Genomic DNA, 14,740 nt, shown 5'->3' on the forward strand with positions numbered 1-14,740 from the left:
TTTTCATAAAAAAGCATGAATTGAAGCTTGTAATGGCTGGTGGCCGCGCTGCCGCCCGCTCCCTGCCAGAGCCAGGCACCGCTGGGCGCAGTGATGCTGGGGGGCTGCTTCGGACAGAAAAGTTGTGATTCTCCCTTTTTCTTGCTAAACAAAACATGGGTGCTCGATTGGTACATCACCCGCTCTCTGGTGGCTCACGGAACGCCGATGAAACGGCTTTTGGGGGTCCGACGAGCCAGCAGCTGTTACTCACGTGTGGCTCCTTGGTTTGCGAACTCGCCTTTCCGTGCATTCTCACGGCCCGAGCCCCAGCTGCCTGTTACGACCGGGATGTTTTGTTTTTCCCGGCTCAGGGTGCATCGAGGGCTGAGGCTGCTGCCCGCCCGGGTGCCCGGCAGCAGGCGGCGCCCCCCGCGGGGCCCGCAGTCCCGGGGGAGCCCGCCCGCCCCGCCGCCGCGGAGCCTTTGTCTCCCCGCCGAGCCGCCCCGGGGCCGGCTGCCGCGGCTCCCCGGCGGGAGGTGGGCACGGCTCCCGCAGGCCGGCCCGCGGCGGGAGGGCGGGCAGGGCCCTGCCCCAGCGGCCCGCCTCGGGGGGCGGTGGGGAGCCCCTGACTGACGGCCGGGAGGCGGGAGGCGGCCGGGCCGGGCCGGGGGAGAGGCAGCGGCGGGGCGGCCAGGAGCGGAGCGGGCGGGCGGGCAATGCGCTGCCGCAGCGGCGGCTCGGCGCAGGCGGCAGCTTGTGCAACCAACATGGCTGCGTGCGCCCGCGGATCGCGAGGAGGCGCCTGGCGCTGAGGCCGCCCGCCCGCCGCCCGCGGCCTGCAGCAGCGGAGAAGTTCTGCGGGCTGCCCCGCGGGGGGGCAGCGGGGCTGGGGAGGCGGCGGCCGCCCTGCCCGCGCCTCTGGCTCCCGGCGAGAGGAGGAGGAGGAGGAGGAGAAGTTGTTTCGCCGCCCGGGGGGCGCGGAAAGGCGGCGGGAGGAGGAAGAGGAGCAGCAGCCCCTGGCGGCGGCTCTCCCCGGCCGCCTGAGGGGGAGCGCGGCGGCGGCTCCCGGCTCGGAGGAGGCGCGGGCGAAGCCGCCCTCGGCCCAGCTCCTGCCCCAGCTCCGCGCCTCTTCCCCGGGACGAAGTTCGGCCGGGGGCCGCTGCAGAAGCGCCGGCTGCCGGGGGAGGGCGGCTGGCTGCGCCCCGCCTCGGCCCCGCGCCTCCCCGGGGGGCGGCGGTGGCGGAGCGGCGGGGCCGGGGGGCGGCGGCGCAGCGCGGCCCCGGCGGGGCGAAGTTTGGCCTGGCGCGGCCATGGAGCCGAAGCACAAGGAGCTGCTCGCCCAGTGCCGCCAGAGCCTGGCGCAGGCCATGACCGAGGTGGACAAGGTGGTGGAGCTGCTGGAGGCCGCCGGCGCCCTCGGCCCCCGCGACCTGCGCGACCTGGAGGCGGCGGGCGGCGGGAAGGCCGAGCTGCTCATCGCCCTGCTGCTGGCCAAGGAGCGGGACCACTTCCAGGACCTGCGGGTGGCCCTGGAGAAGACGCAGCCCCACCTGCTCTCCATCCTCTACCTGAACGGCGTGGCGGGGGCGCCGGCCGAGACGGCCGGTGAGTGGGGCCGGGGGCGCGGGGCGAGGAGGAGCCGGGGGGGAGCGGGGGGCAGCGGCTGCTCCCGCCCACCCTCGCTGGGGCAGGGGCCCGGGAGCGGCTGTGCGGCGCGGCCCCCCGCTCCCGAAGGTGAGGAGGCTGCGGGCGGGGGTCCCCCTTTCCCGGGGTGGGACACACACGCCCCGGGCTCCCCAGCCCGCCCTCCCTCCCCGGCGGCGGCCGCGCTGCCCCCGGTGCCCGGCGGGGAGCGGCGGGCGCTGCGCGGTGCCGGTGGGAGCCGCCCCCCCCCGGCGGGTTCCTGGGGCCGGGGCGAGGCGTACCCACAGGGGTCCCCCCCCTCTCCGAGCCCCTCGGGGCCGCCGGGGGTGTCCCGCACCCGCTTCTTGCCCGGGCAGAACGGAAAGTCCCCGCTGCAAGCCGGGCGGCTGGCAGGGGCTGCCTGGCCGGGCGCCAGCAGATGTGCCTTTGAATAAATAGTGACACTGTTTTTCTCCGGATAAACGCGCTCGTTGGAGGCTCGAGCGCTGTAACTCGGCTGGGTGGTTAGGACGGGAAAACAGTTGGCTTGAATTGCACATCCCGAGGAGAAGAATTGGAGTGTAAACCTGCTGCTTAGCTAAGCTGGGCTTTGACCCGTAGGTCTTCCCCTATTCCTCCCCTCCAAAACAAACCACGGTCTACTTCTGTGTGCACAATACCAGGCTTTAAAATAGCAATAATAAAGATTCGGTGGTAATAACACAAGGCCTTCTAAGTGCGGCTGTGTTTCCAGATGAGAAACACTTCAATTAAAGTAAGTAGTAATTCTGTATTACAGATTTCAGGTTAAAGAATATGCGGCTGTCCAGGTGATGTTTAGGTTTCCTCTTTCAGTTGCCTGATTCAGGAATGTGGCTTCTCTTCTTGCTTTTGTTACCTGATTTGGGAATTGCAGAGTGCCTACCTGTTTACGTAAGGAACCGCATTGGGAGGGCTTCCTGGATTTTAGAAGCTATACCATTTCTTCAGGAAGACAAACCCCTGCAAGAGCTTCTTCCATCTGGAAAATACTGCTTGTGTGTGCGGTTGCATGTATTCTGAATTACGCTGTTGATGCTAGGAGTTTGGTAAACACACAAAAATGCATGAGGGACTTATGTTTTGTTTTATATCAGTGTATTATCGTGTATGGCCTTTTCTAATGAATATACGGCAGGACCCCACAGGATGGGGAAAAATGGGACTGAACAATAGACCTCAACACTCCTAACATTATGTGGTCTGACATCAATGGGAGATGAGGGCACTTGCTGCCTTTCAGAATGGGACCCATGATGTTTTTCTATGGTTAGATTAATGCTCAGTCTTGTCTTGTTGGGAAGATGCATTAATGATACCAGGCTGCTAACATTTCCCAGCCTTAAAAACGAAGGTGTAAAAAAAACCCAAAACATGAATGACAGGAAAAAGTGAAGTAAAAGATGGATATAGTAATACTTTTTATTTTTAAAATACAAGTTGGAATTGCAAACTGTCTCGCAACACTGAGCTCTCAAGGGATAAGTAGTTTGATTGGCAAAATGAACTATATCCTCCTTGACTGAACACATTCATGAGGCTGGTGGTGGGTTAAATTAGCAACTGTGTGGGGAAGGATGTTCCCCTGGTGCAATGGGTTTGAAAATTTTATTGCTTTCATTTATGGGTAGTAGTAAAGAGCTAACTTTGAGAGCTTACGGTTTTGTTGCCCTTGTGATAAATGTGTTTACAGATTAGTGCACAATAGATTGCTAACAGTGAGATTAAGAATAAACCGTCACGCGCTTAGGAAGGTAAAGGACCCGAGCCTTCAGACGTTGTTGTGTATATTCCAACTTTACACTCCTGAGGAGGTCTCATGGTAACTAACTAGTCATGAGGCTGCTTGTGTGCCCACTGAATGCCTGTCAAGGATCCTTGTCTGTGCACGACTTTGTCCTGTGTGTGTTACGCCAAGAGTTAATGTTTGAGGGTAACAGCAGTAGAAATGTTCTCGTTTGAACCTGTATTCAGGTGTAATTGGGTTTTACTGTAATACCTCCCTGTAGGGAGTCTGACCACCCGTCTGCTCTTCTGGTGCCATTTAGGAGTTTTTCCTCCTTTTCACTGGGGATCTTTAAGGCGGATGAGTCAAGTCACTTGATGTTCGTCGGATCTAGTAGCCAGCTGTAAACAAGGTAGCAAGGAGAACTGTTGGAGTCTGTATTTAAAGTACTTAAGTGGAACAGTCCTCAGGGTATTTGATGTAAAAAGCCTCCATTCTTAAAGGCAAAAAAATATGTATCTTAAACATCCCTTTAACTGAACCTATGCAACTGAATTAATTTTTTAAATGACCGTTAGTATCTGAAAAAATGACAGTTTACAGGTGTACACTTAATTCTAGTATTGTTTCGAAGTGGAGGCTAATGTAAAGTATGTCCTCTGAATGCTTGTTGGAAATGGAAATTATTTGTAACCGGTAACCTATTGTAGTGCTGTTTGCGTCTTTCTTTTTCCAGTATGCTGCTGTTGTGAGGGAAATGGGGAGGTAATCAGCAATATAATTTTGTTCAAAGTTGCAGAATTCAGCATACAGCCTGCTCACTACGCTAGCATGAGTGATTCTCCTTCCGTTTTAGCATTCACAACATGTACCATTACTTTGTTTTACTTTGTGTTTTCCTCCTCCTCGTGTTAAGTATTACCTCCTATTGGACTTCAAAGGTGATAACGTAAACTCAGAGGGAAACTCAGGCTGTTATTTATACCAACAGTTCTCGTGGTTGGCTGGACAACGTAGAGCTGACACTTTTATAAGTATTTATCGACAGAACACAGAGGGAAGTAAACAGCTGGTCTGACTGCTAGAGGGAAAGAACTGGGGACCTACTACCCCTGGAAAGACTGCCAGTATGGGTAACTGCCTTTCTGTTACTAAGAGCTTGCTTTTCTTTGTAGAATTTCCACCAGTTCAGTCCTGATTTAAATATGTCTTCTATAGTAGCTTGTAATTGCTCGTTTTACACCTAAGGCTGTACAGTGGTTTGTGGATGACGGTTTCTCCCATGAAATGTTTATTTTTAAGCTTACTTTGTATCCAATTTGAGAGTAGTATGCCCAACAGTGTTAGTAAACAGCGTGCGAAATTGAACAGGAAACTGCCTTCTGTCAAAGCAGAAGCTGAGCGAAGTGCCATTTGCTCTGTTTCACTTAGTCGCTATCGGAGGCTTCACTTCTTGGAGTAAGACCTTTGGTTACTACACTACACTTCTACCTAAAGGTTTACATGAGAAATCGGCTCTGTCCCTGTGAAGTAACTGTTGGGCTCATTTAAAATCCCCCAGTATTTTGCACAAGGATTAATTCCTTAAGTGGTGTGCCAGGTGCTTTTATTTATTTTAGGGGGGGTGGGTGGGTGGGCTGATGTATTATTATTAAATACTTGATTTGGCAAGATACCCCCATTGTGCACGGGAGAAACCCTGTATCCTGGTAGAAGAACATATCCCTTCTAAATGTGGAAATACATTACTTCTGAGCATTCGGTTATCTCTTGGATATCTTGCTAAACAGATAACATTTCATTCTTATAGTTGATACAATGTGAATCTTGTGACATAAAATGTGTCCAAGGCAAGAATACAGTGGAAGATACTTCATCGTGACAAGTAACATTAAGGTGTATTTTCTTTTAAATGTAATTAAAGGGCTAGAACATAAATCTCATGAAACTGTGTAGTCTTTAGAGCGCTTCAGATAACATAGAGCTTTCTACCTGTGTTTTTGCAATATTAAAAAAAGTGGCAAAAAGGCTAATTGTGTTTTCAGGCTTGTAATTTGTTTTTGGGATGAATTTGGGGGGCTACAAAGGTGCTCCTAGTGCTTGATCCTCAGGCTGAGTTAGACTGTTGAACTTGAAAAACTTTGGTGCTGGTTTCACAGCTATTAAACTTTTAGGTTCATGGTTTCCTTTTATATTAGCAGTTGGTCTCCTACCTTTCTGTACCCGTACAGCTGCTGTCGGCGAGCGTGCATCTGGAAGCTGAACCGTAACAGAATGGCTTTTTTACTGTAAGGATTTAGCACCATTTTGGATTTCAAAAGCATAGCATGTTAGTCTTCAGAGGTGTTTTATCCAACAGTTTCAAGACTGGAATTAAAGTTTTAAAACTTCAAAATTTAAAATTCCAAATCGATAGCATTTTTTAAAAGGCCTTTAAGGGGATAGGAACGAAAGAAGATGGTTGTAGATTGACTTGGAACATGTTCCTTCTGTTATTTAATAAGAATTATTTTTCTAACTGTATTTGGGCAGAAATCAAGTGTTAATTTCCAGTCCAAAAAGAAAATGTGGGCATTTATAGGAGTAGGGAAACGTTAGAATTCAAACTTTTACAGCTTTTAGAGGGATTATATCAATTCCTCCCTCTGCTTCAATATAAAAATAAAGGAGTTTTTTCAGACAGTTTTGGATTTGAAGTCACAAAGTTTACTTTTAAATGTTGCAAAGCCTTTCAGCGTATTTAAAAACAAACGCAAAAGGCAAGTTGTGGATGTGTGAGTTCAGGAGATGGAGAGCTGGGATCCACTTCTCTTGCTGGCAGTGCCAAGGACACCCACAAGAAACACAGTAATTCCAGGGTTGTCCCTGAGGAGCTGGGAGCGTGGCTGCTCGGGGCTGGTGCTGGGGTCTCTGCATGGTGCCCCCCGCGTTGTGCCCTCACTTCCCTGTCCCCCAGAAAGTGTTGGCCAGTCCCCACAGGATGCGGGCTGGTGATGGGCAGGAGGAGCTCGCGAGCAGGAGTGAGAACTTGAGTTAGTGAGGAGCTGAGAGACTGTCTGGAGGAAGGGTGTGAGGCTTTAGGGACATGGATTAGCAGTGGCCTGGGTGGTGCTGTGCTAACGGTTGGTCTGGGTGATCTCCAGTGGCTTTTCCAACCTAAATGATTCTGTGAATCTCTGTGGAGGTGGGCTGTGGTGTCCTGTAGGAGCACGTGAGATGAAAAGGGGGCTTGGAAGGCTGTGGGGGGAGGTTGGGGAAGAAGACAGTAGAAATTCTCAGAGACGAGAAATAATGCTGGAAGCGTGCGCTCCCTGGGAAGGGAGAGAGGGGAGAATGAGGAGAAGTTGTAAAAGCCTAATTTACTGACTCAAGGACCGAACTGACAATTTTGCAATTAAGTACAATTTACGCTCCCTTCCATCGCTGAAAATTGAAGAGTGGGTGAAGTAGAGCAGTATGTCTGGGTTTTTCCAGACCTGTTATTAGTCCCCAGGGTAGCTTCACAAGCCTTGTTACAGGATTTCTTAAATTGTGCAGATGAAAAAGCAGGCAGTGCTCAGAAGTCACGTTAGGAGAAATACAGGTCTTTGGCAGCACTGAGCAGTAATTAAACTTGATCAAATAACCCAGTGCTAGTTCTGCAGTACCTGTGTCTTCTGATGATCTTACATTTGTGGTATCTCTTGGAATTGCCAGGCTAAAAATATGCAGAAGGTTTCCGGCAAGTGTCCGGAGCGGTATTCCCAATGAAATGTCTAGCAGTAAGTGAATGGAAGCAAGCTCTCGATCCCAAAGAAGGAAACGTGTGTTTTAGTAGTTCACAAATCCCAAGGGTGGCAGTTCTCAATTACGTTTTTGCTGTGCTCAGGGAGGGGGTGGAAACAAAGCTGGCCACAGTAAACTCACGGGGACGTCATTTTCATCGGTGTAAAATGAATAATAATAATTTGGTTGTGGTATCAGTGCATGCAGCTATCAAATTGCTTTGGACACATGCAGGACTTGGTATCTTATGATATTGCGGAAAAGAGGAGAGACTGATGTGGTTTTGGGGGGTTCTTTAAGCTTGTTACTTCTATGAGTACCCTGAAATAGAAGCATAAATTTCACTTTCAGGCATGATCAGTAAAAAAAGCCAACAACTTTCTGTAACTTGCTCTTTATTTACTTGTTAAAGCTAAAGATTGCCTCAGAGGTTTCAGATCTTTAGTTTGATTTAACTACCATTCTCCGTCTCGTTGTCTTGTAGCTTTAACAAATGTTGGTTGCTGTGAGTTTTGGACCTCTGGTCCAGATAGTGAAGACCACAGCCACCACATGGGTAGTGACTTTGGGCTTTCCAGTTCTGTTCCCAGCCTGCAATTTGAGCTAAGTGTTCCTTCTTTTTTTCCCCCTTTTCTTTTCTTCCTTCCCTGTGCTTGTTTGCTTTTACCAGTTACTGTTTTTCCTTTGTTTCTTTCAATTTGCTTCTTAGCTTCCCTTGCTCCTGTTAAATGTCTTCATGTTTCTCCCTTCAGTCCCCAATTGTTGTTTCATTTATTTTTTTACAGCATTACAATTCTTTATTCAAAACCCTGGTCATAGAAAGATACCAGTAAATCTTGATAAATTCCTTCTACTTTTCACTTGTTTTCTAACAATTTCTTCTGCTGTAAAATCTCAAGGACAGAAGTTTCATCTTTCAGAGCTGTTCAGTCCCCAGCATGTTTTGGGTGTTAGTGTGGTGGTTCTGGGTGGAAGTTGTTATTTTTTGTTGAGATATAAACAATCATAAAAGGCTGTATATATACATTGAAAACATTTCTGTATGTGAATTGTTCATAGTATTGATTGAGATGTTTTGTTGGTTGTTGGGTGGTTTAGATGTTTGGTTTTTTTTGTTTTGTTAGTGCATATAACATTATATGAAAAGAGCTGAGTTATGAAGTCTGAGGCACCTAGGCTTCTGAGACTTTCCAAATTACAGTGGGTAGTCAATGCTGAAGCATTATTTGTGACCTTCAAGATGCAAGTGATTGGCTGCTTTTTTTTTTTTTTTTTTGTGAATGGTGGTAATTTAGAACTGAAACATTCCTATATAGGAGCTGGAAATGTCGCACTGACTGAGCTTTGGCTTGAGGTTGAGCAATGCTTTTGTAATGAAAGCATGAAGGAAGGGTGCCGTCCCCTGAAGAGACGAGCGCTGTTAGTGCATCTTGAATGCTGGAGCCCAGCTCCTCCAAAAGGGCCATATTATGGAGTTCTCGGTGTTATTCTGGTATAATAATTATTGTCGATGCAGGATAGAATTGCTAAAACGTTGAAGGAGGCCCATAGTGCTATAGCTTAGAAACCAGTTCAAAATCCAGAGCGTGCAGCGTTTGCTGTATGTGGTATACCAAAAAGGTGAAATTTGGGAACTCCGGTTGTAAGCTGTTGTGCAGGAGGAGCCTGCTCTCCGCAGGGCACTCTTTGCAGGCTTGAGAAGCTGATGGTAGTAGATGGGGTACCTAGAATTGGTGGACCTTGAAGAACCTGACAGAAGCGCTTGGCTGCTTGCAGTGAACACTTAAGGAAACTTGTTTTGACAGTGTATGATTACTGGGCAATACAGAGTAACTTAACTACAACTGGAAGGCCTTTCATACCCAAACTGGTGTCAGAGGAAGTTAAGAGCAGACTATTTCATATGTATATATAACCTCCACCTTCTTCCTCACAACTTCTGAAGCCTATAATTTCACAGTTCCTGGGCTGAGTTGCTCAGCAGTTTGCTTGTTCACAGCATTAATTAGTTTGTTCTGGAGAGCTGCTATTTGTATTATAGAAAAATCTTAATTTTTTTTCTTTTTTTTAAATTTTGAATAGGCCATATTGCCTTGATTCAGAAGCTTTCCAGGTGCGCAGCTGGCCTGTAGCAGGAGAAAGCAAGTGGGAATGCAATACCATGAAGTGTTTCAGCTGGAGAGTTGGGGGGGCTGGGTTAAGAGGGGCAGTCTAAAGGTTGCTTTTTGGCAGACTTTTTACATAGTTGGCAGTTAATTGCGTCTTTGGATGATAAATCAAGAAACTCTCCTCCTCCCCACCCCCAAACCCTCAAAGCTAACGTTCTTTAAACTTACTTCTGAGTTAGCTTTCCTGAATATCCAGTTGGGACCATTCACTTTTATAATTATAAATGCCTTGTGACAACTTCCTTGCCTCTTGTACCCCCTCTCCTTTTGCCTTGGCTTTTTATTCTACCTGCACATAATTGCTGATTCATGAACATGCTTATTATTCATGTACTTACCTTCCAGCATGTGAGTAATCCCTGTTTATATGCATCGGGTTAGGCATGTGCAAGCGTTGGCAGGATCCAGACCTCGCATACTAAGCTCTTTGGATTAGACAACGTCTTCAGTAAGGTACCGCTTGTACGCTCAGAAAGTGAGGCTGGTGGCTGTTTGCCTCTCGGTAGCGCTCAAAATGGAGTTTCTGTGGGTGTACATAGCCATAGCATAGGAAAAGGTATTCTCCTTGAGGTTTGGTGTAAAACGTAGTTGGAATTTTGGTCTCACTTGGTGCAGGTGAGCTATGTCCTGTTGATGTTAGTGTAGCAAAACCCTTGCTTTTCAAGTAGATTCTTTGAGACAGACAAGCCGGCAGGTGTGTGTGTGGTTTTCTTTAAAAGCATCAGAATTTTTCGATTGGGGAAGTAAAGTGGTGTAGTAAATATCCATATCAAAATCACCAAATATAGCTCCTGCATTGCTACATAGATGTTCACGTGTTATTTTAATAAGCGTAAAACTGTAGCTCCTTTATTGTTTCTGTTTCTTGTTTGTTTTGCTTGTGGATAACTTTCTCCTGCTGCGTGCATTTGTGGATAGGTATCTTTAGGAAGAGATAGTTTTGGGACTCGGGTAACCATGTGATCTTGCTCTTTTGAAGCACTGATAAAATTCCAGGTCGTCTTCCTGGGTTAGGATCCTTTTGTGGAAAGAGAGGTTGATTGAGTTGTCGGGAGCTCTTTGGCTGGAAGTCAACAGGAGAGTGACAGAGGTGGTTTTAGTGACTTCATCCTTTCGGGAAAGCTTCCTCTTATGCAGCTTTAAAGTTCTCTTAAACACTTCATACGTGATCTTGTGAACATTTGCAGTGATTTTTAATCAAAGCTCTACTTTGCATTTAGATGATGATGATGATGATCCTTTTTCCGGGTGGTGTGCAAGTGAGTGTGTATGCTTAATGGTGGTGAAATCAGGCTTTCTAAAGGTTTTCTTTGAGGCTATATGCATCACCACAATGGAAATACTCAGGTATCGACTGCATTTCTTAATCTTTGCATTAATAATGGATGTCCAGTCTGGTTATTCCCTTCTGTATGCTTTTACCAGAAAGAGTGGTGTTATTCGAGAGCTTGCTTAACCTTTAATTGAAGATAGGGCGTGTTGTATTTTTAACAGATTTGCTCTTTCAGTTTGTTAAAGGCCATTTGGCTTAAGTAGGTGTGGTTAAAAATAATAGAAAAAGCTTAAGTCTTAAAGAAAAACAAACAAAAAACCCCAAACAAGCCTTAAACAGTGGTCTGCTTTCCCTTGTAATTGATCAGCTGGCTCCTTGTTGTCGTCAGCTGCTCCATCATGTAGTTCTTGTGTTGGGCTAGGCTTGGAATGAGCCCTGTGGGTACAACCTGAATTTTACAGATAATAAAATCACAAAAGGCAATACTAACCCCCCTCAAAATCACAAAAGACGTATTCTCAAGAGGGAATTCACTTTCAATCGTATTGTTTTCACCTTGAAGTGTGGTATGTGAGTTTTGTTTGGGTTTTTTTCCCCTCCTTTTAACAGAAAGGAATATTAAAAAAAATTACTTTTTGGTTCAACTCCTTTTCTGCTTTCTGTGGCAGTGGTCCGTGGGATGCTCGGACTGCCTGTTGCCTCTCTAGACGTGCTGCAGCAGCTTTCCTTTGCTGCTTTGCCAGTGTGCAGGCAGCCTTTGGTGGTTTTTTTTTGCTGGAGAAATTTTAAGTTTCTAAGGCTTCTAATTGCCATTAGGGCATATGAGGCAAGGACAGTTTCTATAAGATGCAGTGACTATTTCTTTAGGTTAAGGGTCTGATTAGTCTGCCTTAATGAGCTGTGCAGCCACCCTCCCAGCTGCTGACTAACACAAGGGCGGCTCAGCCTTTGAGACTGCAGAGTTGAACTTTGAGTTATTTGGTGAGGTTTTTCTCTAAACTGCTGGCCTTGAAAATGTGTAAGCCAGCACTTCAAGGTACACTACACTATCTCATAATTTGAAGGCATTCATCTGTTACCCTAGTTCATGAACCTTTCTTGTTTTCCTGGCCTCTTTGCGGTAGCCAGGAGTACTTTGTGGGCTGCGTTGCTTGCAGGTGGCAGAGCAGCGTTTGTGTTGAGTGGGAGAATGTTCCTTGATAACGTTAAGAAGCAGTTTTGGATACTGAGGTCAGAGATGCTTTCTGCCTTGGGAACTTTTTGGGACCTGGTAGGATATCAACAGTATTGGTATTAACATAGAAGTCAGTACATACATGAAAGAAATCTTTGTCAAGGCTGGGGCAGTCCTTTTCTGTACAATCTGTGTGTAATGTGTGCTAGACTGGAAGAAAACACAACGTGTAAATACTGAGCTGTTTTTCTATATCTGGCTGAGTTGATCTTCAATGATATGCTGTGCATACGTGACACATAAAATTTCATTTGCTAGGGAGTATCCCATTATACTGTCTAGAATGTCAAATCGCAATTTAATTTGAGAGCCAACTATAGCAAATTCATTAAGTGCTGCAAAAAGCCACGTTGTTAGTATGGTTTTGGTACTGAACTTAAACTTTTTTGGGGCCCCTGATTTCCTCCTTTCCAGTGACAACCAGAAGGTAAAGGATTGCAGCACGGCCGTTACCTGGCTACAGTCCTGAGCAGTTTACTGCACGTATTGTGCTGTGCAGTGTGCTCCCTCGTAAGGAATTTCAGGGTGCTACGCTACGTGTTGCTCAGCATCTCTGGAAAGTGAAGTTCTTTTTTCTTCTTCTGCAAGTCTGCGTTGCAACAATACAGTGTTGAGTTTATTGGTTTTGCTCTGAATCTGTTTAGCTTTCTCACGGGCACGAGCCAGATCGTATCTGAGGGCTGGAGAAGCTGTTATAGGGAATCCACATGAAATGTTCTGTGAATTCATCTCATCAAATGCATTTACATGTGTACATTTATGCATGGAAATTTTTAACACATGCTGCTTTTATAATGAGAAACACTATTTTGTGGAGAAAAAATATGTTGAAAGCAGATGAGATTTTTAAAGACTAGTTCTCTTATCAAAATAATTCATCTTATTCCTACAATGCATTTAAGGGAACAATAAAGAAAAAAACGCAACCCAAAATTAAGGTTTTGCTGAAGTATGATTGCATACGTTATCATTATTGTGTAAGACACGAACCCACAGTAATCACTCAAACCATTTTATAACACATTGTGGTGAAATAATAGCTTGTTAAAGATAATAAATGTGCCATGGTTAGAGCTTTACAGTTTGGGGGGAATAATTCCCTGGTCTTATGATGGCAGGAGGAGGTGACTTTGGATCATTGGGGCTTTAGGATTTCTGACCTTGCAGATTAGATCGTGAGACCTTGGCCTTTGATTTAATTCAAACTAGTATCAGATGTTGGATAGCATCTGCATTTTATGTGGAATTCTTAGTATTAAAAAATGCTTTCTTTTCTAGATCCATTTCAGAAAAATCACTGAAAGTGCACTTAATGTTCTTAATGATTTCACTAGAACTTTGTTAGCTTATGGAGGGGAGTCTCATTCGGCCGGCTAATCTCTGTTCTGCGTTTTCTGCTGTCCTCATGCGTTTTTCAGTTCGCATGCAGTTTGTTGTGAAGGTAGGCTTCTCCGCTTTCCCGCCTGAGCGCTCGGCGTCCTTTTATGATGGTGATGTTAGGGGACCTGATATGTATATGCACTATTCACGTACGCCAATTTGTACACCTTAAAAGGTGATGAAATGGAATATGCTCTTTCAAGTGATTTCTTTAGTTTTGTTAACGCTACAGAATTTCAGTCTAATTATATTTTTTTGTGTTGTTCTGCCCACCCCTTTCAGCAGCGTGATCTTTATTTATTAATAGAGCTTATAATTATGATGTGATATCGTATGGCACTGTAAACTGAAGAACATAGGAGCCACTCCTGTGATTCCCACTTTGGCTTTGTAGAAGATAAACATACAAGACCGTGCTTAATAAGACAAATAACTCTCCATTCCCTTAAGAGGTATCCTTATGTTAGAACAACTTTTTCAGTGAGTCTTAAAAAGAGTAAAGATCAGTTATACTTTTTCCAAACTCAAATAAATTCAGATTTGAAGAAATTACATAAAACATAGATGTCCAACATTTTTGTTATGAACTTTTTCTGGGTAACAAAAGTTGTTCTGAGCATTAGTAAATAAAGGTAATAAATAGGTGTGGCATGTTGGGCCGTTGTAAGCAGTCATCTGTGTCTGGCTGTTGGATTGCAAGGTACACAAGTGGCTAGGCATTTCCCAAAGGATTTTTGGAAGTTCTTAAAGAAATAAAATTGTTCTTGAGTTCTTCTGTTAATGCTGGACAAAAGGAATTCAGGGAGGATACTCTTTCTGCTTCAACAGGTTTTTTTGTGGTTTGTGGGTGTTTTAATAGGGGCATCTTAAATGTGCCTGTCTGCAGCCTTCTGAACACAAAATTTGGGTTTGTCAAAATGCTTATTCATATCATAGATCTTAGTGAACTTAAGATTTTTTTATTTTTTTTTCTGAAACTTACTTCAAAGCAAATGCTTTGTGGGTTTTTATCTTAATTTTATATCAGCCTGGAGAAATTTGCAGCTTTCTTTCTAAGCAGGAATTACCCAAAGACTACTTTTCATTAGGCATGGATTAATTATCATGATGAAAATAATGAAAAAATACATAGTTTTCCCTTTGACTTGTCTCAGATCGAGTAGGGTTTAAGTAAAGTAACTTTGAGTCCTTGCAAGTTTCATTCTGTTGTCCCTGTCAGATATATTGCGTATCTGCATTTTTGGTTGGAAGTGGCACCACAAAGAAAAGCTGTTACTCTGGGTTTTCTAGACAGCTCTCATTAAGAGTGAGCCTGCTCCTGCTTGAACTAGGAACACTAATTTCATGCTAGTATAAAAAACAATTCCAGCTTCCAATAATGCTCCTAAAAATGGCCTTTTAGAGAGAAGCTTTCTTTGCCAGCTGCTTTCTGTATAATTTCATTTCAGCCATTTTGTGGATGTCTAAGCTGAACATCCAGCATTACTGATATTAATTGCTTTGCCTTAGTTTCCTAGTGCAAAAATTAGGAATAACCGTCGTGGAAGTAA

The 14,740-nt window shown here is 45.6% G+C and overlaps 1 protein-coding gene across 3 annotated transcripts in view; it reads left to right on the forward strand.

Moving 5' to 3' along the window:
* Window positions 1-686: 686 nt before the first annotated feature.
* Window positions 687-14,740, forward strand: part of DLG5 (discs large MAGUK scaffold protein 5) — a 108,895-nt gene continuing 94,841 nt past the window's right edge. For 2 of the 3 annotated variants that reach the window (XM_055720479.1, XM_055720481.1), the window contains exon 1: window positions 687-1,587. In XM_055720479.1, the coding sequence (XP_055576454.1) occupies window positions 1,293-1,587 (295 nt within the window). In that variant the 5' untranslated portion in view covers window positions 687-1,292. The remainder of the gene's footprint in view (window positions 1,588-14,740) is intronic. The other variant, XM_055720480.1, reaches the window with a different exon arrangement.

This window comes from Falco cherrug, chromosome 9, assembly GCF_023634085.1.
Source record: "Falco cherrug isolate bFalChe1 chromosome 9, bFalChe1.pri, whole genome shotgun sequence".
Classification (NCBI taxonomy): domain Eukaryota; kingdom Metazoa; phylum Chordata; class Aves; order Falconiformes; family Falconidae; genus Falco; species Falco cherrug.